Genomic DNA, 23,826 nt, shown 5'->3' on the forward strand with positions numbered 1-23,826 from the left:
TATATGTACATATATATGTGTATATATATACATTATTTTTATATACACATGCATATAAAGAATGTATATATATACATATATATATATGTATATATATATATATATATATATGTATATATATATATACATATATATATGTATATATATATATATGTATATATATATATACATATATATATATATACATATATATATATGTATATATATATATATACATATATATGTGTAGATATGTATATACATTATTTTTATATACACATACATATACACATATATATATATATGTGTGTATATGTATATATATATATATATATATATATATATATATATATATATATATATATATATATATATATATATATATATATATATATATATATATAAACATATGAATAATATGTGAAAAACTGAATTTAGAATTTTTTTTAAGAGAATCTGTAAAATAAAATAGGAGCGTCAGCGTTACTCGCTGCATTCAAGAGAACTTTACTGGGACTTTACTGGGACTTTACTGGGAGTGTTTAGGCCCCGCCCCCTCGTCTCGCTCTCACTTCCTTTACTGGGAGCGTGAGGTCAACCGGGTGCAAGACACACTTCAGGAAATGTGCCAACAGAGTCAGAGCAGACAGCTTGAGCCATGATGAGCGACGCCCGGCTCTGACATGTGACCTGTCCTCCCCACAGGACCATGGCAGCGGCCCTGCTGCTGACTGCGCTGCTGACTGCGCTGCCGTCTGCGCTGCCGTCTGCGCTGCCGTCTGCGCTGCTGACTGCGCTGCCGTCTGCCGCCTCCCCTGAGGCGCACAGTGAGTATTTGGGTACTTCAGTTTCATTACTCTTCTCTTGTAAAAGCTTCTGCTGCGATGGATCGTTCCTGCAGGACAGAAGCGTTCTGCTGGGGGAACTCATGACGCGGTCGTGTCGGACGCTGTTGACTTCAAATATTATTTGCTGACTCTTGATTTTTAGCTTCTGTATTCTTCCAGACAGAAGGAACATGACGGCTCTGTGGGCCAAAGAAAACGTTTGAATTACACATATTTATGCCCCAGCTGTTAATAATAAAGTCACAGCGCCGAATCCTGCTGCTCCGCTGCTTTTCCTGTTTATAACCTGTTTAAAAACATGAATTATTGTTTATAACCTGTTTATAACCTGTTTAAAAACATGAATTACTGTTTATAACCTGTTTATAGCCTGTTTAAAAACATTAATTACTATTTATAACCTGTTTATAACCGGTTTAAAAACATTAATTATCGTTCATAACCTGTATAAAAACATGAATTACTGTTTATAACCTGTTTAAAAACATGAACTACTGTTTATAACCTGTTTATAAACCGTTTATAGTGTGAATTACTGTTTATAACCTGTTAATAACGGTTTATAACCTTGTTATACCCTTTATTACTGTTTATAATTGTTCTAAACTGTTCTCAACCCATACAGAACTGTTTGTAACACGTTCATAAGGTTCATAACCAGTTTATAACTCATTATAAACTATTCATAACCTTTTCATAACATGTATTACTGTTTATATCCATCAACAACCCGTTCATAACCTGTTTCTAGTGAATCAATGGTGCAACACTTTCAGAAAATGTTTCCATTATTAAACAAGAGGATTATTATCTGAGATGAACATAATAATAAAAACACTTTGTGGAGAAGTTCAGTAAATCTGAGAGAAAACATCAAATGTTTTTCCAGAGTAGAGACGTCAACAGTTAACCGTTAATAGATTACACGTATTCTAAAGGTTAACTACTACCTTTATTTCATTATAGACCCTAAACACCTTCTAAAGGTTAACTTATGTCATTTATGACTTTAATACCTTCTAAAGGTTAACCTCTACCTCCGAACACCTCCACCTGGTGACGTCACATGACTCCACACAGCAGAGGGAGCTCAGAGGGTGAAAGGTGTTCAACGCTCACAAACACTCAGAAACACCTTCAGGCTCCGCAGGAAGTCTACGCGTCCAACGCGTCAGCATGTTGCCACGGAAACCCTTATCGAGGTGTGAAGTTACGCAATGAAGGAGCTTCAGAGCGGACTTTATGAATACACATGAACATGAGGTTATAGACATGAACACATGAACATGAGGTTATAGACATGAACACATGAACATGAGGTTATAGACATGAACACATGAACATGAGGTTATAGACATGAACACATGAACATGAGGTTATAGACATGAACACATGAACATGAGGTTATAGACATGAACACATGAACATGAGGTTATAGACATGAACACATGAACATGAGGTTATAGACATGAACACATGAACATGAGGTTATAGACATGAACACATGAACATGAGGTTATAGACATGAACACATGAACATGAGGTTATAGACATGAACACATGAACATGAGGTTATAGACATGAACACATGAACATGAGGTTATAGACATGAACACATGAACATGAGGTTATAGACTTGAACACATGAACATGAGGTTATAGACATGAACACATGAACATGAGGTTATAGACATGAACACATGAACATGAGGTTATAGACATGAACACATGAACATGAGGTTATAGACATGAACACATGAACATGAGGCGTCTTTGTGAGGCGTCTGTGTGCAGACACAGGAAGGCATTGCACTGAAGCTTCTTTCATAACACCTGCATGCGTCAATACAGGAGTTATGATGTCATCATGATGTCATCATGATGTCATCATGATGTCATCATGACTTCCCCTCACAGGGTTTAAGACATGCTGGAGTTTAACATGACAACTCCCCAGTCTGCCACCTCCTTCAACCCTAAATGTTCACTATATATATTACTAGTTATTATAAATACATACATGTGTGTATGTATGTTTATACATACAGTGTCTTGCTCAAGGTCAGGTCACCATGGGCTAGAGCAGCCGGGGATGGAACCGCCGGCCCTCTGGTTGAACCCACAACCAGAGGGTCGGCGATGACGACCTGAAGCTGTGGTCATGTGAGAGACAAACAGCTGGTCTCTGCCCTCAGGCCTCGGCGAGGAGACGGACACCTACCACGTGAGCGCGGGCCGCCTCTTCCTGCTGCGCTGTCTCTTCGTGGACGCCCACGCCAGCGTGACGTGGAGCCGAGCGCCGGGCCGCGCGCTGCCCGCCGGCGTGGAGGTCCGGGACGGGCTGCTGTGGTTCCTCCCTGTGCAGGTGTCTCATGCTGGAGCCTACACCTGTGAGAAGAGGTACTGCTTCTCTCTGGCAGCGGGTATCGAACCGCCGCCTTCAGGATCAGTCAGTGGAAGTCAATGATAAGAAGTGGTATATATATATATATATATATATATATATATATATATATATATATATATATATATATATATATATATATATATATATCTATCTATATCTATATCTATATATATATATATATATATATATGTTTGAAGTTCAGAGAACTATTTTTTGTATGCAGGTTTTTTTTTAAAAATATTTACAAAAAATAAAATAATTAATTACATTAATTTTATTATTTTATTAATCCATTTATTTATTCCTATCACAGTTACTACAAATTTCTTTTGAATTAATTAATTAATTTTTATTTATTTAAATTGTTAAAAAAATTATTTTAAATATTATTACATTTTGTAAACAAAAATAACATATATATATATATATATATATATATATATATATATATATATATATATATATATATATATATATATATATATATATATATATATATATATACACGGTGGATGATGTGTCTGGTTGTGTTTAGAGGTTCCTCATAGAGCCTCCCCTCGGTCCTCCTCAGGGACCAGACCGGCTCCCTCTCGGTGACGTTCGGCGTCTCGGTGTCCCGGGGGGCGTGTCCCGAGCCGCCGGAGAACAGGTCCATCGCCGTGGGAGTCACTGAGTTTCTGTCCTGCAAACAGGAAGAGATCCTGAAGCTGAACGACACGAGGAACGTGCGCTGGGTGAAGGTACGTCAGGCCGCGTGACCCCTGTGTGACCTCTGTGTGACCTCTGTGTGACCCCTGTGTGACCTACTCAACGCAGTCACAGGCCCGGTGACGCGTCAAAGAGGCGTCTACCGTGTGAATCCTCGTTTATATTCCTTATGTCTGGTTGAAAAACAGATATTCTTGCTGTGCAACACTGCCCCCTGCTGCTGCACGAGGCAGGTACACGTGCCAAAACACTTCAATGGAAAGACAAAAGCAGAGCGTGTACTGCCCTGGCATCAGATTACTACTGCATGTTGCATACTACTACATACTACAGCAATAAGGTACTCAAGGCAGTACTGTATGGTCACTAACGGACAGTTTAAGGGTGTTGTTAAACTATTGAACTGTACACTATTGTCGATACAGAACTGCCTCCAGTACCTTATTGATTATATAGTACGGTCACCTACGACATAATAAGAATATTATTTTCTTTAAGGACTTTTCCAGTCTTGGAAATACACATTTTAAGACTCCATGACTTTTCCAGGTTTTCCATGACCTTATGAAGCAGCATGGCTCTTAAGCACCTTCATTTACACCTCCCTGTTAGCTTAGCTTAGCATAGCATGGTTCTAAAGCACCTTCATTTACACCTCCCTGGTTAGCTTAGCTTAGCATACGGGCACAGCTTGTTTGTTTCACGCATGTTAAAAACATGCAGTTAGCGCTTTATGAGAGTTTATGTTTTAAACTATTTTGAAGAAATAATCCTTTAATCTGAAAACACAAAGTCTGATATTCTCCTGGTTTGAACTCGTCTTCACGTTCTTCGGCCTCTCGCGTCCTGTCACAAAGCGTCGGTGTGGTTCTGTGTCGTGTCACCAGGACTGCCAGCTGACGGCGCCGCCGGGGGAACGCCTCGCCGTGACCAACAGCGGCGCCATGCGGCTGTCTGCCCCCACACAGGGGGATTCTGGGAAATACACCTGCCTGGTAGACGTCAGCGTGGACGGCAGGACGTACACCGCTGCTCGCAGCATCCGGCTGATCGTCGACAAGAGTGTGTTGTTGTTGTTGTCATTGTTTTTATTGTTGTTATCGCGTCGTTGCGTGTTTTACTCTCTGCTTGTTCTCTCTCTTCAGACAGCACAGAAACTGTGATCGTGGAGCCGCTGGTGGTGTACCCTCAAGAGGAAGTGGTGGAGGTTGAAGAAGGTAAGTAACACCCTAACCACTGTCATAGAAACACACACACACACACACACACACACACACACACACTAGTGCTAGTTAGCTTGCGTGCTAACAGCGAGCTAGCGCAGACCTGCTGTCCATGGCGCTCCAGGGTGAGCTGCGCTGTGGGGATCACTAATCACTGTGTTATTATTTAGTGAAATGTTGATATTCATGAACTGTCCCTGGTCAAATAGATGATATTAATATTCATAACTGCAGGCAGGAAGGCGGAGCTCGGCTGCTTCGCCTACATCGGCTTCAGCGACGACGTGGAGACGCTGATGTACTGGACCGTGGACGAGAACAGCACCGACGAGATCCAGGAACTGGAAGTCTCCTTGAGTGTGTGAGTGTCTGCTTCCTGTCAGAGTGTCTGCTTCCTGTCAGAGTGTCTGCTTCCTGTCAGAGTGTCTGCTTCCTGTCAGAGTGTCTGCTTCCTGTCAGAGTGTCTGCTTCCTGTTGGAGTGTCTGCTTCCTGTCAGTGTGTCTGCTTCCTGTCAGAGTGTCTGCTTCCTGTCAGAGTGTCTGCTTCCTGTTAGAGTGTCTGCTTCCTGTTTGAGTGTCTGCTTCCTGTCAGTGTGTCTGCTTCCTGTCAGTGTGTCTGCTTCCTGTCAGAGTGTCTGCTTCCTGTGTGAGTGTCTGCTTCCTGTCAGAGTGTCTGCTTCCTGTGTGAGTGTCTGCTTCCTGTCAGAGTGTCTGCTTCCTGTCAGAGTGTCTGCTTCCTGTTAAAGTGTCTGCTTCCTGTCAGAGTGTCTGCTTCCTGTCAGAGTGTCTGCTTCCTGTTGGAGTGTCTGCTTCCTGTCAGAGTGTCTGCTTCCTGTCAGAGTGTCTGCTTCCTGTCAGAGTGTCTGCTTCCTGTTAGAGTGTCTGCTTCCTGTTTGAGTGTCTGCTTCCTGTCAGAGTGTCTGCTTCCTGTCAGTGTGTCTGCTTCCTGTCAGAGTGTCTGCTTCCTGTCAGTGTGTCTGCTTCCTGTCAGAGTGTCTGCTTCCTGTGTGAGTGTCTGCTTTCTGTCAGAGTGTCTGCTTCCTGTGTGAGTGTCTGCTTCCTGTGTGAGTGTCTGCTTCCTGTCAGAGTGTCTGCTTCCTGTCAGAGTGTCTGCTTCCTGTTAAAGTGTCTGCTTCCTGTCAGAGTGTCTGCTTCCTGTCAGAGTGTCTGCTTCCTGTTGGAGTGTCTGCTTCCTGTCAGAGTGTCTGCTTCCTGTCAGAGTGTCTGCTTCCTGTCAGAGTTCCTAATTGATTGATTGGCTGATTGATTGATTGATTGACTGGTTGACTGGTCCCGCTGTAGTTTCTCCAGAAGGGGTCGGGTGTACGGCCGCTCCACTCTGTCCATCTCCAAAGTCCTTCCTGAGTTCCTGAATGTCCCGATCTACTGCTGTGTCTTAAACTCAGCTGGCCATGCTTTCGGCGTTGTGCGGCTTCAACAAGGTAATTCTTCTTCTTCTTCTTCTTCTTCTTCTTCTTCTTCTTCTTCTTCTTCTTCTTCTTCTTCTTCGACTCAGATGTACGGAAGCCGTGATAAATGAATTTTCCAAATGTTTTGTCAGGTCCATTTCTATGTTTGTAGCTGTACTACTCAGTCTGTCCACTAGAGGCTGCTCCATGCATTTTAAACACAAGGTTCTTGTGTTGGCCAGTCATGTAAAAATAAACTCACCTGCTAGATTCTCCTTGTCATCCTCTCTTTGTCTCTTTTGCTTTTTTGACGGTAAAATAAAACTCAAATCATATTTACAGATTCTGACTCGTGAGACGCTGAAAGAGGAAAGTTTGTTTCTACAAATGTTTTAAACAGCTGGCCTCCTCCTCTTCCTCCTCCTCCTCCTCCTCCTCCTCCTCCTCCTCTCTGCAGTGGACCACAGCCTCCTCTACAACACGGTGGCGCTCTTCGTCTCCTTCTGTCTGGCTGTTCTGCTGCTCTTCGTCGTGGTCTTCTTCAGAGTGGACGTGGTGTTGGCTCACAGGAAGCTGCTGCGTCGTTTCTCCAGAGGAGGTGCGTTGTGTCGCCTCTGGCTCTCTTGTTGTTGTTGTTGTTGTTGTTGTTGTTGCTCAGCTGTCTCCTCCCCTCAGCTCCCGATGGGAAGCTCTACGACGCCTTCGTGAGCTTCCTGCCGCCCGGCGGCTCGGGTGCGGCCGAGCTGGCGGTCCTGCAGGCGCTGCCCGAGCAGCTGGAGCGTCGCCACGGCTACTCGCTGTACATCAGGGGGCGGGACGACGGTCCAGGAGAAGGTCAGGACCTGAAGCTCCAGAGCGCCTCGCTGCTCCTCACCCCACACACACACACAGCGTCTCTGAGGCCAGAGCCAGAGCACGTCCATGACGCGAGGTCATCATGTTTTAGTTTGGCAACAAAGTAACTGAAGCTGTCGCCTTAAGTTTACTAAAACAAGAACCACCTCCCTCTGAATGGAGACCTTAAAGTAGAAAGAACATATGAAGTACAAGTACCTCAAAGCTCTACCTGTTATAGTACATGTGTTTACTTTCTACCTCCAAAGTCTCACATGTTCACTGACTAGGGTTTCGGTGTTTTGTGGTTAATCTCTTCCAGCGATGCACGATGTCATCGCCGCTACGGTGCGCCGATGCCGCAGACTGATAATCATCCTGTCACCTGCGGTGAACTCCTCCTCCTCCACCCCCTCCTCCTCTTCCTCCTCCTCCTCCTCGGCGCCTTCAGGAGAGGAGCAGCAGCTGTGCTACGAGCAGAAAGTGGGCCTCCACGACGCTTTGACCCAGAACGACCCCAAAGTCATTCTGGTGGAGATCGGTAAAGAAGTATTATATATATATATCTATATATATATATATATAGATATATATATAGATCATATATCATATCTAATACAAACGTATATACGTGTAAAGAAAGCAGTAATGTCCATCACTCTCTTGAGCTAGAAAAGTCTCGACTGTTCAGGATTTCTAAAATCAAGATGGCCGCCGCTGTGCCCCCTGCAGGCGGGCCGGTGGACTACAGCGTCCTGCCCGAGTCGCTGCGCTACGTCAGGAGGAGACAAGGAGCTCTGAGGTGGAGGAGAAGCTCCAGAACCAACACCTTCACCAGGCTGAGCTCCAACAGGAACTTCTGGAAGAACCTGCGGTACCGCATGCCCCCGGTGCCGGTGGAGCGACCGCAGACCGTCCTCTAGACTGACCTCTAGACTGTCCTCTAGACCGCACACCATCCTCTAGACCGCAGACTGTCCTCTAGACTGTCCTCTAGACCCTCCTCTAGACTCCAGACCGTCCTCGAGACCGCAGACTTCTGGTTTACTCATTTTGTGTCTTTTTGTGATGATTTTGTGTCTCTTTGTAGTCATTTTGTGTGTTATTGCAGTCTTTTGTAGTGTCGCTATCGTTCCTGGTTTCTTAGTAAAAATGAGTAAAATCGTGTCTGGAGAGCGAAGGAGAAAGCAGCACTGAGCTACACATCTGGTCTGGGTTTGGTGCTGCAGGTGGTTCTCTCTCTGGGTAACATGGACGTCATTCAGTGAGTTGCACTTTACTTTGTTTTCATGCCGGTCGCATCATTTCATGTCTTCATGTGTGAACTATTGTCTCACATGACACCCTGGTGCAAACACTCTAAAGCAAGACCCTAAGGACCCTAAGGACTAAGGACTTAAGGACCCTCAGGACTAAGGACCCTAAGGACTAAGGACTTAAGGACCCTAAGGACTAAGGACCCTAAGGACTAAGGACTTAAGGACCCTCAGGACTAAGGACCCTAAGGACTAAGGACTTAAGGACCCTAAGGATCAATGAACCCTCAGGAGCAAAGGACCCAAGGACCCAAGGACCCAAGGACCCAAGGAGCAAAGGACCCTCAGTTACCTCAGGAGCTCTTTCCTGGAAGACTTTCCTTGCTCCTGGGTCACGTGGGGACCAGACGTGGTCCCTGAAACACGTCTTGTTTCTGTCGTCATGTCTGGATTCACGTGACCAGGAACCGGCAGCAGCTGTGTGTGCAGCCTGGAGTCCTGGAATACTTTACCAATGTTTCCATGTTGTCAAAGAGAAGCAGAGACGTGAGAACTGAACAATATGAATATGTGACGCTGAGTCATCCTGCTTCTGGAGAAAAGTCTGTTGGAAAGTCTGTTTCATGGAAGAACCCAACGTCCTGGACTCCGCCCCTTTTTCACTCACACGAGCCCACCGGAGACACGTTGTAGTCAATTTGTCTTTTTTGTGTCTTTTTGTAGTCATTTAGTGTCTTTTGTAACCATTTTGTATCTTTTTGTAGTCGTTTTGTGTCTCTTTGTAATTATTTAGTATCCTTTTTTAGTTGTTTTGTGTCTCTTTGTAGTCATAGTGTATCTTTTTGTGGTCATTTTGTGTCTTTTTGTAGCCCTTTTGTGTCTTTTTGGAGTAATTTTGTCTCTTTGTAGTCATTATGTGTCTCTTTGTAAACATTTAGAATCTTTTTCTAGTCATTTAGTATCTTTTTGGAGCTATTTTGTGTCTTTTTGGAGTAATTTTGTCTTTCGGTAGTCGCTGTGTGTCTCTTTGTAGTTGTGTGTCTCTTTGTAGTCGTTGTGTGTCTCTTTGTAGTTGTGTGTCTCTTTGTAGTCGTTGTGTGTCTCTTTGTAGTCGTTGTGTGTCTCTTTGTCGTCGTTGTGTGTCTCTTTGTAGTCGTTGTGTGTCTCTTTGTCGTCGTTGTGTGTCTCTTTGTAGTCATCTAGTGAGTCAACATGTGCACAGGCCAACAGGACGCTCTCCATCAGAAGTCTGTGAATCTCTCAGCAGCGTTTCCTGTTCAGCGTTTCAGAGAATCGAGCTGCTCTCTTATCTCGTCTCTGCATCCTGCTCCTCACTGATCAACTCTTTTCTCTTTTTTATGAATAAATATTTATCTCACAGTTTGTTTCATCACTTGGTGAGAGTTCATGTCTCAATCTCTAGTTTCCAGTCTTCTTCTATACAGCGTGATGTTCATTCAGTGCATTATGGTCTGTTAGAGTCAAACAGACATACAGCAGGGGACGCTTTAGGGGCGGGGCCAAAAGGTGATTGACAGGTCGACAAGAGACGAGAAACACATTGATTATAGATTATTGTTTTTAGTGTATTTTACAGCTGATTTAAGACACGGGTCAAAACCAATGTCTCCACAGTATTGTGTGTGTGTGTGTGTGTGTGTGTGTGTGTGTGTGTCTCATGTCTTTCTGTATTGCTGCTATGACTGGACGACCACACTGACACACAATCTGCTTGTCTTGAACCTCCTGAGGGCCTCGTGGCAGGTGAGGTGTTGCCGAGAGACACAACCAGACAGACCAACAACTAAAGTTCAACAGTCACCGCACGATGACTCACAACGCCTCACAACGTCTCACAACGTCTCACAACGTCTCACAACGTCTCACAACATCTCGTTAGCGACGCCGCGCCTGTGACCAACAGGAAACACATTGAGTTTCCTCCGCACAAAGTATTCAAACACAACTCACTTCCTTTGGACTCCATCGTCATCTCTCTCCTCATGGACTCCTTGCCCTCATCCTCCCTCATCCTCCCTCATCCTCCCTCATCCTCCCTCATCCTCCCTCATCCTCCCCTCATCCTCCCTCATCCTCCCTCATCCTCCCTCATCCTCCCTCATCCTCCCTCATCCTCCCTCCATCCTCCCCTCATCCTCCCTCATCCTCCCTCATCCTCCCTCCATCCTCCCCTCATCCTCCCTCATCCTCCCTCATCCTCCCTCATCCTCCCTCATCCTCCCTCATCCTCCCCCATCCCCTCCCTCCATCCTCCCTCATCCCCTCCCTCCATCCTCCCTCATCCTCCCTCATCCTCCCTCATCCTCCCTCATCCTCCCTCCATCCTCCCTCATCCTCCCTCATCCTCCCTCATCCCCTCCCTCCATCCTCCCTCCATCCTCCCTCATCCTCCCTCCATCCTCCCTCATCCTCCCTCCATCCTCCCTCATCCTCCCTCATCCCCTCCCTCCATCCTCCCTCATCCTCCCTCATCCCCTCCCTCCATCCTCCCTCATCCTCCCTCCATCCTCCCTCATCCTCCCTCCATCCTCCCTCATCCTCCCTCATCCCCTCCCTCCATCCTCCCTCATCCTCCCTCATCCTCCCTCCATCCTTCCCCTCATCCTCCCTCATCCTCCCTCATCCCCTCCCTCCATCCTCCCTCCATCCTCCCTCATCCTTCCCCTCATCCTCCCTCATCCTCCCTCATCCTCCCTCATCCTTCCCCTCATCCTCCCTCATCCTTCCCCTCATCCTCCCTCATCCTTCCCCTCATCCTCCCTCATCCTTCCCCTCATCCTCCCTCATCCTTCCCCTCATCCTCCCTCCATCCTCCCTCATCCTCCCTCATCCTCCCTCATCCTCCCTCATCCCCTGCCCTGTGCCATGTCCATGCAGCTTCTGTGAAAGCGGATGCTGCCTCAGTGTTGACTCGTCTCTGTTGTTGTGAACACAACAGCAGCTTGTCATGAAGCTCTGCTGCCGTCATCGGGTCGCTGCTCTTCTCTGACTCACAGCGTAGTTACTGAGTGAGAATCTCTGTTTGGGATTGTTTTGCTCCGGCTTTGAGTTCAGTCCCCCGTCATGAGGAAGTCTGGGGGGGGGAGGGGGGCATGTAGTTTAATACTGTGCATGAACTTTTCTCTTGGAAAGAGCTGCAGGGATCCAGTCAGTGAATAAAACACACACGGTGTGTATTCACACCACAAAGACAAGGTGCTGAAGCTTGAAGTCTGTGACAGCTGCTGCTTCAACATGACGAGTCTGTCCTGAGAGCAGAGAACACGCTGCATGGATACTGAACACATCCACCAGAAAGCATCAAGACCCACGTACAGCGGGATGTAGGGCCCGGCCCCAGTTACATCCATGTAACATTACAACACAATATTACTACATATACATGTAACATTATATAAATGTAACGTTACAACATATACATGTAACATCATAAGGTATAAATGTAACATCATAAGGTATAAATGTAACATCATAAGGTATAAATGTAACATCATAAGGTATAAATGTAACATCATAAGGTATAAATGTAACATCATAAGGTATAAATGTAACATCATAAGGTATAAATGTAACATTATAAGGTATAAATGTAACATCATAAGGTATAAATGTAACATCATAAGGTATAAATGTAACATTATAAGGTATAAATGTAACATTATAAGGTATAAATGTAACATCATAAGGTATAAATGTAACATCATAAGGTATAAATGTAACATTTTAAGGTATAAATGTAACATTTTAAGGTATAAATGTAACATTATAAGGTATAAATGTAACGTTTAAGGTATAAATGTAACATTTTAAGGTATAAATGTAACATTTTAAGGTATAAATGTAACATTTAAGGTATAAATGTAACATCATAAGGTATAAATGTAACATCATAAGGTATAAATGTAACATCATAAGGTATAAATGTAACATCATAAGGTATAAATGTAACATTATAAGGTATAAATGTAACATTTTAAGGTATAAATGTGACGTGAGGTCTATAAAGAACCGTGCCCTGCAGGGTTCTCCTGACAGCACTAAGGGAACTTGTCTGGTGTTTTCTTTGGTTCCCTGCAGAACACAGTACAGACTGGTGACCGTCATTAACTTCTCTGCACGTCTTCTTATCTCTGAACAAGCTGAACACGCTCACCACGGCCGTGGCTCGCAGAAGCAACACGTCGCCCTGGTGACGGGTTGACGTCACAGATGCTCCGACAGATCAAAACAGCCAGAACATGAGTTGAGTCCGCCCCAAGTCCTGCGCCTCAGCCTCCATGCATATTCTATGCGCATAGAATATGTGCATAGAATATGTGCATAGAATATGTGCATAGAATATGTGCATATTCTATGTGCATATTCTATGTACATTCATGGTTTGCATGCAGCAGGAAGCGGCCGGTCAGGAGAAAACCTGCTGACCAGTTTCCTGAGGTTTCGTTGCTCATGAGCGGCGACGGCCTCCATCTCTTCATGCGGGACGCCCGCTCCCTGCAGAGAGAGAGAGGCGACGTGTCGGCGGATCAGATATCTCAGACCCGTCAACGTGCCGATGACACGCCGGCGCACAAGCTGGGGCTTGTTCTGCGACCTCACGCTGACACGTCATGTAAATATTTATGGTTCCACAAGCAGAGCAGGGCGGGGCCCATGAGTGGACTCACAGCGCCTCACAGCGCCTCACAGCATGTCGTGGGTTGTCTCGTTAGCGACGCCTCAGCAGTGGACTCATGAGGTCACTGCTGAGGCCGCCGGCCTCCCTCCGCCCGCTGACACCGCGTCCTTTATTACATTTCCTCGGTAATCAGGGCGCCGCTATCACTCGAGGACGTTCTTCGGAATTTTCCAGCGAAATTTGTGTGAAGGAAATAAGTGTGAGAGGGGAGGAGGGATGGTGTGTGTGTGTGTGTGTGTGTGTGTGTGTGTGTGTGTGTGTTTCCTTTCCCTCCTGTGTTGCTGCTCTGTCGCTGCAGAGCTCAGAGCTGAGCAGAGCGATATAAAGCAGGTGCAGCAGCGAGGTGGAGCAGTGAGGTGCAGCAGCGAGGTGGAGCAGCGAGGTGCAGCAGTGAGGTGGAGCAGCGAGGTGGAGCAGCGAGGTGGAGCAGCGAGGTGCAGCAGCGAGGTGCAGCAGCGAGGTGGAGCAGCGAGGTGGAGCAGCGAGGTGGAGCAGCGAGGTGCAGCAGTGAGGTGGAGCAGCGAGGTGGAGCAGCGAGGTGGAGCAGCGAGGTGCAGCAGCGAGGTGCAGCAGCGAGGTGGAGCAGCGAGGTGGAGCAGTGAGGTGGAGCAGTGAGGTGGAGCAGTGAGGTGGAGCCCTGCCGCTCCCAGCAGGTGAGCTGCAGTCTGTGTTTCTTTACCAGAAGCTTCCAGCTGTTCAGAAACATTTCTTTTTCTTGACGGTTATTTTTTTCAGAAAAGAAAACAGAACTTTACAATATTTAGTGGCGTTACTTGTGTTAAGGTGGTGTAATTCTGAATGCATTCTTTCTTGAAGGATGTTGGAAGTGGACTCATTCTTGTCACAACATGTTATGTTTTTACAGTTCGTTTATTACTTCATAAAACATGCGAGACTTTAAAAGCAGGACGGAGGATTATTTAAGGGCTGAATGACTTTTGGTGAAACTTAATTGTTTTCAATGCTTTTATTAAGTTTTTACTTAAATTGCCATCTTGTTTTTTCATTTTATTTTATTTTTCAATTAATTTTTTTTTTTTTTAATCTTTTTTTTTCAATTTTTCAATTCATCAATTGAAAAAAAAATTTTTAATTTAAAAAAAAAAATAAATATATTTTTTATATTTACATTTTTTTTATTTGAGTTTTATTTTTTTTATTTTTTTTGTTGCGTCGATGCTGTCGAGTCACTTTGTGATCTCTGTGCCTCCAGACTGAAGTTGTGTACTTTGTGTAACTCAGTAGTTTGCATTCTATGTGTTATCATTCTCTCTCTCTCTGTCTCTCTCTGTCTCTCTCTCTCTCTCTCTCTCTCTCTGTCTCTCTCTCTCTCTCTCTCTCTCTCTCTCTCTCTCTCTCTCTCTCTCTCAGAAAATGGATTGCTCGTCTCTCCTCCTCCTCGTGGTCACGGTGATGATCACATCAGAGTGTTCAGGTCGGTGAAGTCAGAGTGTAACATGTCGCGTTCTTCTGGATCTTCTGGGTCACTTGTATCTTCATCTTCTTCTTCATCACCCCCCCCCCCCCCCCCCTCCTCTTTGTGTTCAGGGTCGGCCGAGCCCCGGTGCGAGGGCTTTGACGTGGAGCCGTACAAGCTCCTTGAAGGGCAGGCGCTGCACTTCGTGCCCTACGCGCTGGAGAGCGACGACATGGACGACCCGTTCACCTGGTTCAGGAAGAACATCGGGGATGAGACGGAGAACATCACCACCAACGAAGAAGAGCGCGTCCACCACCACGGGGGCGCGCTCTTCCTCCTGAACCCGCTCGTCACCGACTCTGGCTTCTACACGGCACGGTGAGGACCGCGGAGGGGGTGTGACGTCATGCAGCGGTCATGGAGAACCTGGACCAGGCCTGGAAAATGGTTGTTTCAAGGCCTGGAAAAGACCTTCAAAAATAAAATCCCCAAAGTGTAGTAGAAGCCATGTAAATTTACTACATGACTGCTCATGGAAATTTGGTTAAAAGTCATTAAAATTTGGTTTAAAGTCATTAAAATTTGGTTTAAAGTCATTGAAATTTGGTTTAAAGTCATTGAAATTTGGTTTAAAGTCATGGAAATTTAGTTTAAAGTTATTGAAATTTGGTTTAAAGTCATTAAAATTTGGTTTAAAGTCATTGAAATTTGGTTTAAAGTCATGAAAATTTGGTTTAAAGTCATGGAAATTTAGTGTAAAGTCATTGAAATTTGGTTTAAAGTCATTGAAATTTGGTGTAAAGTCATTGAAATTTGGTGTAAAGTCATTGAAATTTGGTTTAAAGTCATTGAAATTTGGTTTAAAGTCATTGAAATTTGGTGTAAAGTCATTGAAATTTGGTGTAAAGTCATGGCAAAGTCCTGTGAACCCGTTGATCCCGATGTGTTTGAACCCTGCGTGGTCGTGATCTTTTCCTTTCCAGGCAACACGCCTCATCCGGACGCTGTTACGAGTATTACCTCAACGTTACCGTCTTCAAAGCCAACCGGACGTATTTCAGCAAAGTCCTCTTCTTAGAAATAAAGAACTCTGACGAGAACAAACACATCCCGTGTCCGGACCCCATCCGAAACATCTGCACAGCGTTGGATGGAAGCTTCACCTGGAGCAAGGTACCTGTGGCTCCAGCTGCTATCAGCACAGTAGCTGCTATTAGCACAGTAGCTGCTATCAGCACAGTAGCTGCTATCAGCACAGTAGCTGCTATTAGCACAGTAGCTGCTATCAGCACAGTAGCTGCTATCAGCACAGTAGCTGCTATTAGCACAGTAGCTGCTATTAGCACAGTAGCTGCTATCAGCACAGTAGCTGCTATCAGCACAGTAGCTGCTATCAGCACAGTAGCTGCTATCAGCACAGTAGCTGCTACTAGCACAGTAGCTGCTAGTATCACAGTAGCTGCTATCAGCACAGTAGCTGCTAGTATCACAGTAGCTGCTATCAGCACAGTAGCTGCTATTAGCACAGTAGCTGCTATTAGCACAGTAGCTGCTATCAGCACAGTAGCTGCTATTAGCACAGTAGCTGCTATCAGCACAGTAGCTGCTATTAGCACAGTAGCTGCTATTAGCACAGTAGCTGCTATCAGCACAGTAGCTGCATTAGCATAGTTGAGCGGCAGTGTGTGCGTGACTGATTTAATAATAAACAGTGTGTCACTACAACTGTTTTACTGTTAATGCACGAAGCAGACATCTTGGATTTGGAGGTCAGAGGTCGGCGGGGGTCGTCCTTGTTGGATTCCTTCTTTAATTCCCTCTTCAAATTGCCGCTCCCGCAGGACTCCAAACTCCTTGAAGGCCGCGACAAAGACCACCTGTGGATCGACAAGGCCAGCAGAGCCGACGAGGGCATCTACACCTGCAACTGCAGCTGGACGCACGGCGGCAGGGAGTTCACGTCGTCTGGCTCCAGGTGGCTGAGACTGGAAGGTGAGGAAGCATCTTCAGGTTTTCATGTACTATTTATAGAGGACAAGCATCCACATGCGTCTTGGTGGACTCTTCATCCCTCTGTGACGACTATCTTCCGTTGGCTCACGGTGACCATCCCACAGCGAATATCTGATGCAGCTCCTTCTCATTCCTGATTGTGGAAATTAAAAGATGACATTCAAACACACAAAAATGTGCAGGAGCTTCAGTTATTCTGTGCTTTTGTTGACGTATGCACTGTTCATGTAGAGCAGTGACGTTCAACACAGCGAGGGATCGTCCGGTGTGAGAAAATGTCCAATTTCACTTAAATCAATGCCGTTTTTTTAAAATTTAGTTACTGTTAATAATGTTCCATTGTTGAGCGTCTGAGCCATAACATAGTAGCTGGTCTGCTCATGAAATACTCTTCCATGCCACTAGGTAGCGCAACACTTACCCACCTTATCTGTTGTGTTGTGCTACAATGTGACATTGTGTAACTTTTTTGGGTTTGTGCAATAATTACCAAACATAGCTAAATGTTTGTATCAAAAAAGTTGATTAAATGTACCGCTGACTGTAATTTATTTGACATTCATCAACCCAGTCACCAACCCAGTCACCAACCCAGTCATTAACTCATTCATCAACCCAGTCATTAACTCATTCATCAACTTATTCATCAACTCATTCATCGGGAAGAACTCCGTGCGGACGAGCCTTCCATGTCTGCAGAACATCTCCTGTGAGAGAACCTCCCCGTGACGGTGTGATGACGACCTCCATCCCAGTAGACGTTCTAGTTGACCAACACGACCCTGGTGTCAAACAGCACACATGTTGTGTTGTTTCATTTGGAGGCTTTGTGGAGCCACACGGAGACCTGAGGGCCAAGTCAGCTTCCTGCATAAAAACCTCTGAAGTGTTGTAAATGTAAATGTGCTGCACAAACTCAAACTACTGATGACAACATGAACCAGCTGAGATCTGCTCTACAATTTGCACAAATGTTTCCTGATGAAATTCCATATACGTGTTGCAATGTGTTTCAGTAAGTCACGCTTCTTTTTTGTGTTAGTTCAGTTTGTCTAGATGGAAATCAAAGAAAAGCAAAACCTCAACACAACGTATTGTTGAGTCTTTGTGTCCAACAATAAAGCTTTGAATCTTGAATCTGGTTTGTGAACTCTACATTCGTTCCTCAAACGTCTTTTCTGCAAAGAATCCACTTGATGTCGACTCAGAAGTCAGTCAGGACGTCAGGACGTCAGAACGTCAGGACGTCAGGACGTCAGGACGTCAGGACGTCAGTCAGGACGTCAGTCAGGAAGTCAGGACGTCAGGACGTCAGGACGTCAGGACGTCAGGACGTCAGTCAGGACGTCAGGACGTCAGAACGTCAGGACGTCAGTCAGGAAGTCAGGACGTCAGGACGTCAGTCAGGACGTCAGGACGTCAGAACGTCAAGACGTTAGTCAGGACGTCAGGACGTCAGAACGTCAGAACGTCAGAACGTCAGAACGTCAGTCAGGACGTCAGGACGTCAGGACGTCAGTCAGGACGTCAGGACGTCAGTCAGGACGTCAGGACGTCAGGACGTCAGGACGTCAGGACGTCAGTCAGGACGTCAGGACGTCAGGTGAAAGGAGCTCCGCTGCTGAACGTTACTTGTGTTTCAGGATGAAGTCAGGAGCTACGTTGCGGCGCTACGTCGTGGTGCTATGTTGTCTATGTGTTACATTGTTACGTTACGTTGTTACAGTGCATTGTTACGTTGTTAGGTTGTTACAGTACGTTGTTACTTTGTTACAACACATTGTTACGTTGTTAAGTTGTTACATTGTTACATTAAGTTGTTACGTTGTTACAGCACATTGTTACGTTGTTACGTTGTTACAGTACGTTGTTATGTTGTTACGTTGTTACAGTACGTTGTTACAGTACGTTGTTATGTTGTTACGTTGTTACAGTACGTTGTTATGTTGTTACGTTGTTATGTTGTTACGTTGTTACAGTACGTTGTTATGTTGTTACGTTGTTACAGTACGTTGTTGCATGTTTATCTTCTTTTGTTGTCATTTCTAGACAAACTGTGATCTTTCTCTCTCAGTCGCTTTGTTTCCTCGTCTTCATCACTCATTCAGTTTTCTGTGTTTCTGCGATGTGATACGAGGCTGATATGAAACATACTGTGAAGACATTTCTTGGATCAAAGTATCCGGTAAAGAAGCGCAACATGACAACATTCATGTGTCTGTTCACAGAGTTGAAGTGAAATGTTCTGACAGTAAATCAGGTGCAACAACTTCATTTATCATCATCGACTGGTTCAGAGATCAGGATGTTCGTTCACATCAAACACTGAGAATAAACATTAATCCATCATTTCTTTTGCAGTCTGCGTGGATTTCACAACAAACGGCCATCTTACTGTTGGGAAAACTCCCAGCATGCAACATTTCACAAACATCAGCGGATCAGATCTCATTGCTGCTCCTTGTTCCTGCAGATCAAGGAGTTCACCAGAAGGTAGTGATCATCTCTGGAGGAGACGAGCAGCTGATGGCTGAGGAAGGTACGAAGAGACTGGAACACTGACGCCTCATGGATTACTGATTATTGATTATTGTTGCTTTTCAGTGAAAGAGTTGAACTGTGTTTTTGTTGACTCAAAGAAGAATCGTTGGTACTTGAGGAACTAATAGAAATCTGTTCATCTTTGGTCACAGAACTTGATGAAAGCTGAACTCTTACTGTATATTAAACATTAAACATCGTTGTATATTTATTATCTGCAGACAAAGCGCTCGTGGCAACAACTTGAGATATTAAAACGTGCATAAGACTCGTGTAACCTCACAGTCTGATGTACAAACAGCAGATAAAAACCAGATGACAGTATTTATTGACTGTCCTTCACGTGTTTACCTTAAAGGTTGAACACGTGAAGCTTTAGCGAAGACGTTTCTGCGGTTCAGAAGTAACAGTACGCCGGCAAACTCGCCCAATGTTTTGTCATAAAATAAATAATATTTCCATTTCTGAACGGAACGACACAGTTTTGCTCCTGAAACTCTTCACAACAGGTGGATGCGTTGTGTTACTCTGATTCTTTCTGTAAAGGTGTGTTATTAGTGTTATTAGTGCGTCTCCGTGATCGATCACAATATGGCAGACAAGAGATTTCTTTGAAAATCAAAAGGATGATACAAACTAAAAGTCCAGGAGCTCTTTGGGCTCAGGGCGGGTTCCTTCATGGGACTCGCTTCAGAACATTGCAGCTGTGACTCAGGTGAAGTCTCTCCTGCAGGCGCCGGCATCGCGCTGCCTTGCTCCGTGTTCTGTGGGATCAACGTGAGGTACGAGTGCGACGCCGGCTGGTGGGTCGACGGCGTCGAGGCCGACGGCATCGACAGATACAGCGTCGCCACGGAAACGTGAGCTCCACGTCTTCACCGATTGGTCGTCTGCAATGAATCACTTCAGTCTCTTTACCCCCTGACGATCTTTTCCTTCATGGACCAACTCTCCTCCCGGTCAGAGTCAACCAGAGCCCCTCAAGCAAAACCGTCTCCACCGCGATCCTGACCATCGACAAAGTGTCCGCCGAGGACTTCAACGCCACGTTTGAATGCAGAGGCCAGGGCATAGACACGTCCCGGTCCAGCTTCTTGACCCTGAAGCGGAGAGGTGAGCGACGAGCGGGACGGTATCAGGCGGCAATACCCGTTGATTGAATGAGTCGCTCTCAGTGTCACAGACATTGCGTTTGTTTTTCCAGAATCAATCGTCCCGCTGCTGCTCGGCGGCGTGTGTGTGTTGTGTTTGTGTGTGTTCGCCGCCGCGCTGGTCAAGTGCTTCGCCATCGACCTCCTTCTCTTCTTCAGAGCCTGCTTCCCTCTCAGCCGCTGCGATAGAGGTAAGGTCAACGCCGCGAAGAGAGCTGTCAATCACCTGGTAGCCCCGCCCCTAAAGCATCGCCTGCTTCATGGTCTGTTTGACTCTAACAGACCATAATGTACTCGATGAACATCCGGCTGTATAGAAGAAGACTAGAAACTAGAGATTGAGACATAAACTCATGTTTACAATGTTTACTGAGGGAATACATCAAGAGAGAAGTAGAGTCACTTATATAGACTTCTATACAACCAGAGGAGTCGCCCCCTGGTGGTCAGGAGAGAGAATGCAGCTTTAACACATGAAGCGTAGACTTCTATACAACCAGAGGAGTCGCCCCCTGGTGGTCAGGAGAGAGAATGCAGCTTTAACACATGAAGCATAGACTTCTATACAACCAGAGGAGTCGCCCCCTGGTGGTCAGGAGAGAGAATGCAGCTCTAACACATGAAGCATAGACTTCTATACAACCAGAGGAGTCGCCCCTTGGTGGTCAGGAGAGAGAATGCAGCTTTAACACATGAAGCATAGACTTCTATACAACCAGAGGAGTCGCCCCCTGGTGGTCAGGAGAGAGAATGCAGCTTCAACACATGAAGCATAGACTTCTATACAACCAGAGGAGTCGCCCCCTGGTGGTCAGGAGAGAGAATGCAGCTTTAACACATGAAGCATAGACTTCTGCTGTTCACCTGGCGTTAGCTTTTTGCATATTATTGCTCTGATATCTGAATATCTTTGCATGATTTCTTGCAGTGCGTTGACCTCTCCGGGCCACCGTACTTCTTCTCTGCACTAAAGTAAACATGCATGTGTGTTTGCGTGTCAGACTCTCTGTCGTCCTGCATGCAGGGCTGCACTTAGAGGACATGTTTGTGAATGTTGAGTTCCTTTCTTTCCATCAGTAGAAAAAGAATGAAAGTCAATGACCTTCCCAGCAGGCTGCACTCGTTCAACTCCACCGATCTCTGCTGACAACAAACAACCTGACAGGCTTAATAAGCAACGACGTATTTATTAAGTATTGTTGCCTGGGGGACCATGAGTCAGACGGAGCGTCTAACCAGAGGCGAATTGTTTGTGAGACAGTGAGAAGGGAGTTTTCCTAACTCACATTTAGGTTCACATCGGCCGTGGAGGGACCCGGCTGCCTGAGGTCATCATGACCTCATGAGGAACAAATAAATAGCTTCATAGGAGATCGGAACAGAGCCGACAGCGTCTTGAATGTGTCTGTGTTTCCCAGATGGGCGGCTGTTCGACGCCTACGTGGTCTACCAAACGCAGAGCCCGGACAAGGTCACCGAGGACGCGCTCTGTCAGTTCCTCGCCAAGGTCTTGCCCTCCGTCCTCGAGGACAAGTGTGGATATCGACTCTTCATCCACGGGAGGGACGACGTTCCCGGGGAAGGTCGTCATTTAACGCATTCACATGTTAACAATTCACCTCGTTCAATGAACCTCGTTCTGAGGGTCCTTTTGGACTTCAGGGCACCGCGGGATTCTCATCCGAGTACTTTGACCCCACAGACCGCATGGAGCTGGTGGAGGACCGCATGAAGCAGAGCAGGAGGCTGATGGTCATCCTCACCCCGGGTTCAGGGTCAGAGTCACAGAGCTCAGACCAGCATTCTGTGTCACCCCAGAACTCTGAGATAGGAGGCTTCGACTGGCAGGTAGGGTCTGACCGCAAAAGGTCCTTACTGAAGGAAAGCTTTAGAGATGCAGAACCTTTAGAGATGCAGAACCTTTAGAGATGCAGAACCTTTAGAGATGCAGGACCTATAGAGATGCAGAACCTTTAGAGATACAGAACCTTTAGAGATGTAGAACCTTTAGAGATGGAGAACCTTCAGAGATATAGAACCTTTAGAGATGCAGAACCTTTAGAGATGGAGAACCTTCAGAGATACAGAACCATTAGAGATGGAGAACCTTTAGAGATACAGAACCTTAGAGATATAGAACCTTTAGAGATACAGAACCTTTAGATATGTAGAACCTTTAGAGATACATAACCTTTAGAGATGGAGAACCTTTAGAGATGTAGAACCTTTGTAGATGAAATAAAATAAATACGGAGGAACCAGGTCAGAGGCAGATCTTTTTGCTGCATGTTGGCCGATTAGAGTAGCTGGCTCATGTGTCGTGGTAACTTCTCCAGGGAGAACATAGACCCGACCAGAACCTCCAGGGTCCAGGTTCTTGACTGTCTTCATGGTGTTGCAGGTGGGGCTCCACCACGCGCTGATGCAGAGGGAAATGAGTGTGATTCTGATCCAGCTGGGGGACCCTGGCCCACAGGGATACGCACACCTTCCCGCCGGCCTGCAGCACCTGATTCTCAAGAGCGCCCCCATCAGGTGGCCGCAGGGCTCGCGGGGCGCCGCCGCCTGGAACTCCCGCTTCTGGAAGAGAGTCAGATACCTGATGCCGAACACACCTGCGAAACGCTGTCCAGCGTCTGCTGTGGTTTGAAGCCCTGCTGCGTTTACTGCCCGTCTGGAACGACAGCATGACGCATGTGCAACTTTACTACGCTAAGGCAGTCGTCTTCCTGGAAATATCAATAATCATCATTGATACAGGATGTGTCCGCTCCGTCAAACATCTGGGAAAAGATGAAAGGCTTTTTAAAGATACAGAAGCAGGGAACAAGTTCAATTCATTCAGACCTGCAGTCTGCTGGTTTCATGACCGCTGCCCCCGGTGGCAGATCCAACAACCTCCAGAGAGGTAGAACCTTTAGAGAGGTAGAACCTTTAGAGATGTAGAACCTTCAGAGATGTAGAACCTTTAGAGATGTAGAACCTTTAGAGATACAGAACCTTTAGAGGTGTAGAACCTTTAGAGATGTAGAACCTTTAGAGATGTAGAACCTTCAGAGATGTAGAACCTTTAGAGATGTAGAACCTTCAGAGATGTAGAACCTTTAGATATGTAGAACCTTTAGAGATGTAGAACCTTCAGAGATGTAGAACCTTTAGATATGTAGAACCTTTAGAGATGTAGAACCTTCAGAGATGTAGAACCTTTAGAGATGTAGAACCTTCAGAGATGCAGAACCTTTAGATATGTAGAACCTTCAGAGATGTAGAACCTTTAGAGATGTAGAACCTTCAGAGATGCAGAACCTTTAGATATGTAGAACCTTTAGAGATGTAGA

General features: G+C 45.6%; 2 protein-coding genes across 2 annotated transcripts; both read left to right on the forward strand.

Annotated features, from left to right (window-relative positions):
- Positions 1-688: 688 nt before the first annotated feature.
- On the forward strand, positions 689-8,331 carry LOC137803546 (interleukin-1 receptor-like 2). Its single transcript, XM_068602071.1, has 10 exons — positions 689-806; positions 3,023-3,227; positions 3,806-3,974; positions 4,830-5,004; positions 5,088-5,159; positions 5,400-5,522; positions 7,032-7,172; positions 7,250-7,408; positions 7,731-7,949; positions 8,141-8,331. Exons 1-10 carry the CDS (start codon positions 689-691, stop codon positions 8,329-8,331), a joined length of 1,572 nt encoding a protein of 523 aa, XP_068458172.1.
- A 6,406-nt stretch (positions 8,332-14,737) lies between these two features.
- Positions 14,738-23,138, forward strand: LOC137803562 (interleukin-1 receptor-like 1). The gene is made up of 11 exons (XM_068602101.1): positions 14,738-14,798; positions 14,912-15,161; positions 15,767-15,956; positions 16,625-16,775; positions 19,270-19,335; positions 20,071-20,197; positions 20,302-20,450; positions 20,542-20,679; positions 21,907-22,071; positions 22,191-22,336; positions 22,890-23,138. The coding sequence occupies exons 1-11, from the start codon at positions 14,738-14,740 to the stop codon at positions 23,136-23,138; spliced, it is 1,692 nt and encodes a 563-aa protein (XP_068458202.1).
- The last annotated feature ends 688 nt before the right edge of the window (positions 23,139-23,826 follow it).

This window comes from Clinocottus analis, unplaced genomic scaffold (assembly GCF_023055335.1).
Source record: "Clinocottus analis isolate CAN_PGR_092001 unplaced genomic scaffold, fCliAna1.0.p SCAF_59, whole genome shotgun sequence".
NCBI lineage: Eukaryota > Metazoa > Chordata > Actinopteri > Perciformes > Cottidae > Clinocottus > Clinocottus analis.

Excerpts from the sequence above, each read along its gene's own strand:
- LOC137803546 (XM_068602071.1), top strand. The coding sequence starts at position 689 with ATGGCAGCGGCCCTGCTGCTGACTGCGCTGCTGACTGCGCTGCCGTCT. Across the intron at positions 5,523-7,031 it reads GGAACTGGAAGTCTCCTTGA|TGGACCACAGCCTCCTCTAC; the intron begins GTGTGTGAGTGT and ends TCCTCTCTGCAG. Across the intron at positions 7,950-8,140 it reads AGTCATTCTGGTGGAGATCG|GCGGGCCGGTGGACTACAGC; the intron begins GTAAAGAAGTAT and ends TGCCCCCTGCAG.
- LOC137803562 (XM_068602101.1), top strand. The coding sequence starts at position 14,738 with ATGGATTGCTCGTCTCTCCTCCTCCTCGTGGTCACGGTGATGATCACA. Across the intron at positions 14,799-14,911 it reads GATCACATCAGAGTGTTCAG|GGTCGGCCGAGCCCCGGTGC; the intron begins GTCGGTGAAGTC and ends CTTTGTGTTCAG. Across the intron at positions 16,776-19,269 it reads CAGGTGGCTGAGACTGGAAG|ATCAAGGAGTTCACCAGAAG; the intron begins GTGAGGAAGCAT and ends TTGTTCCTGCAG.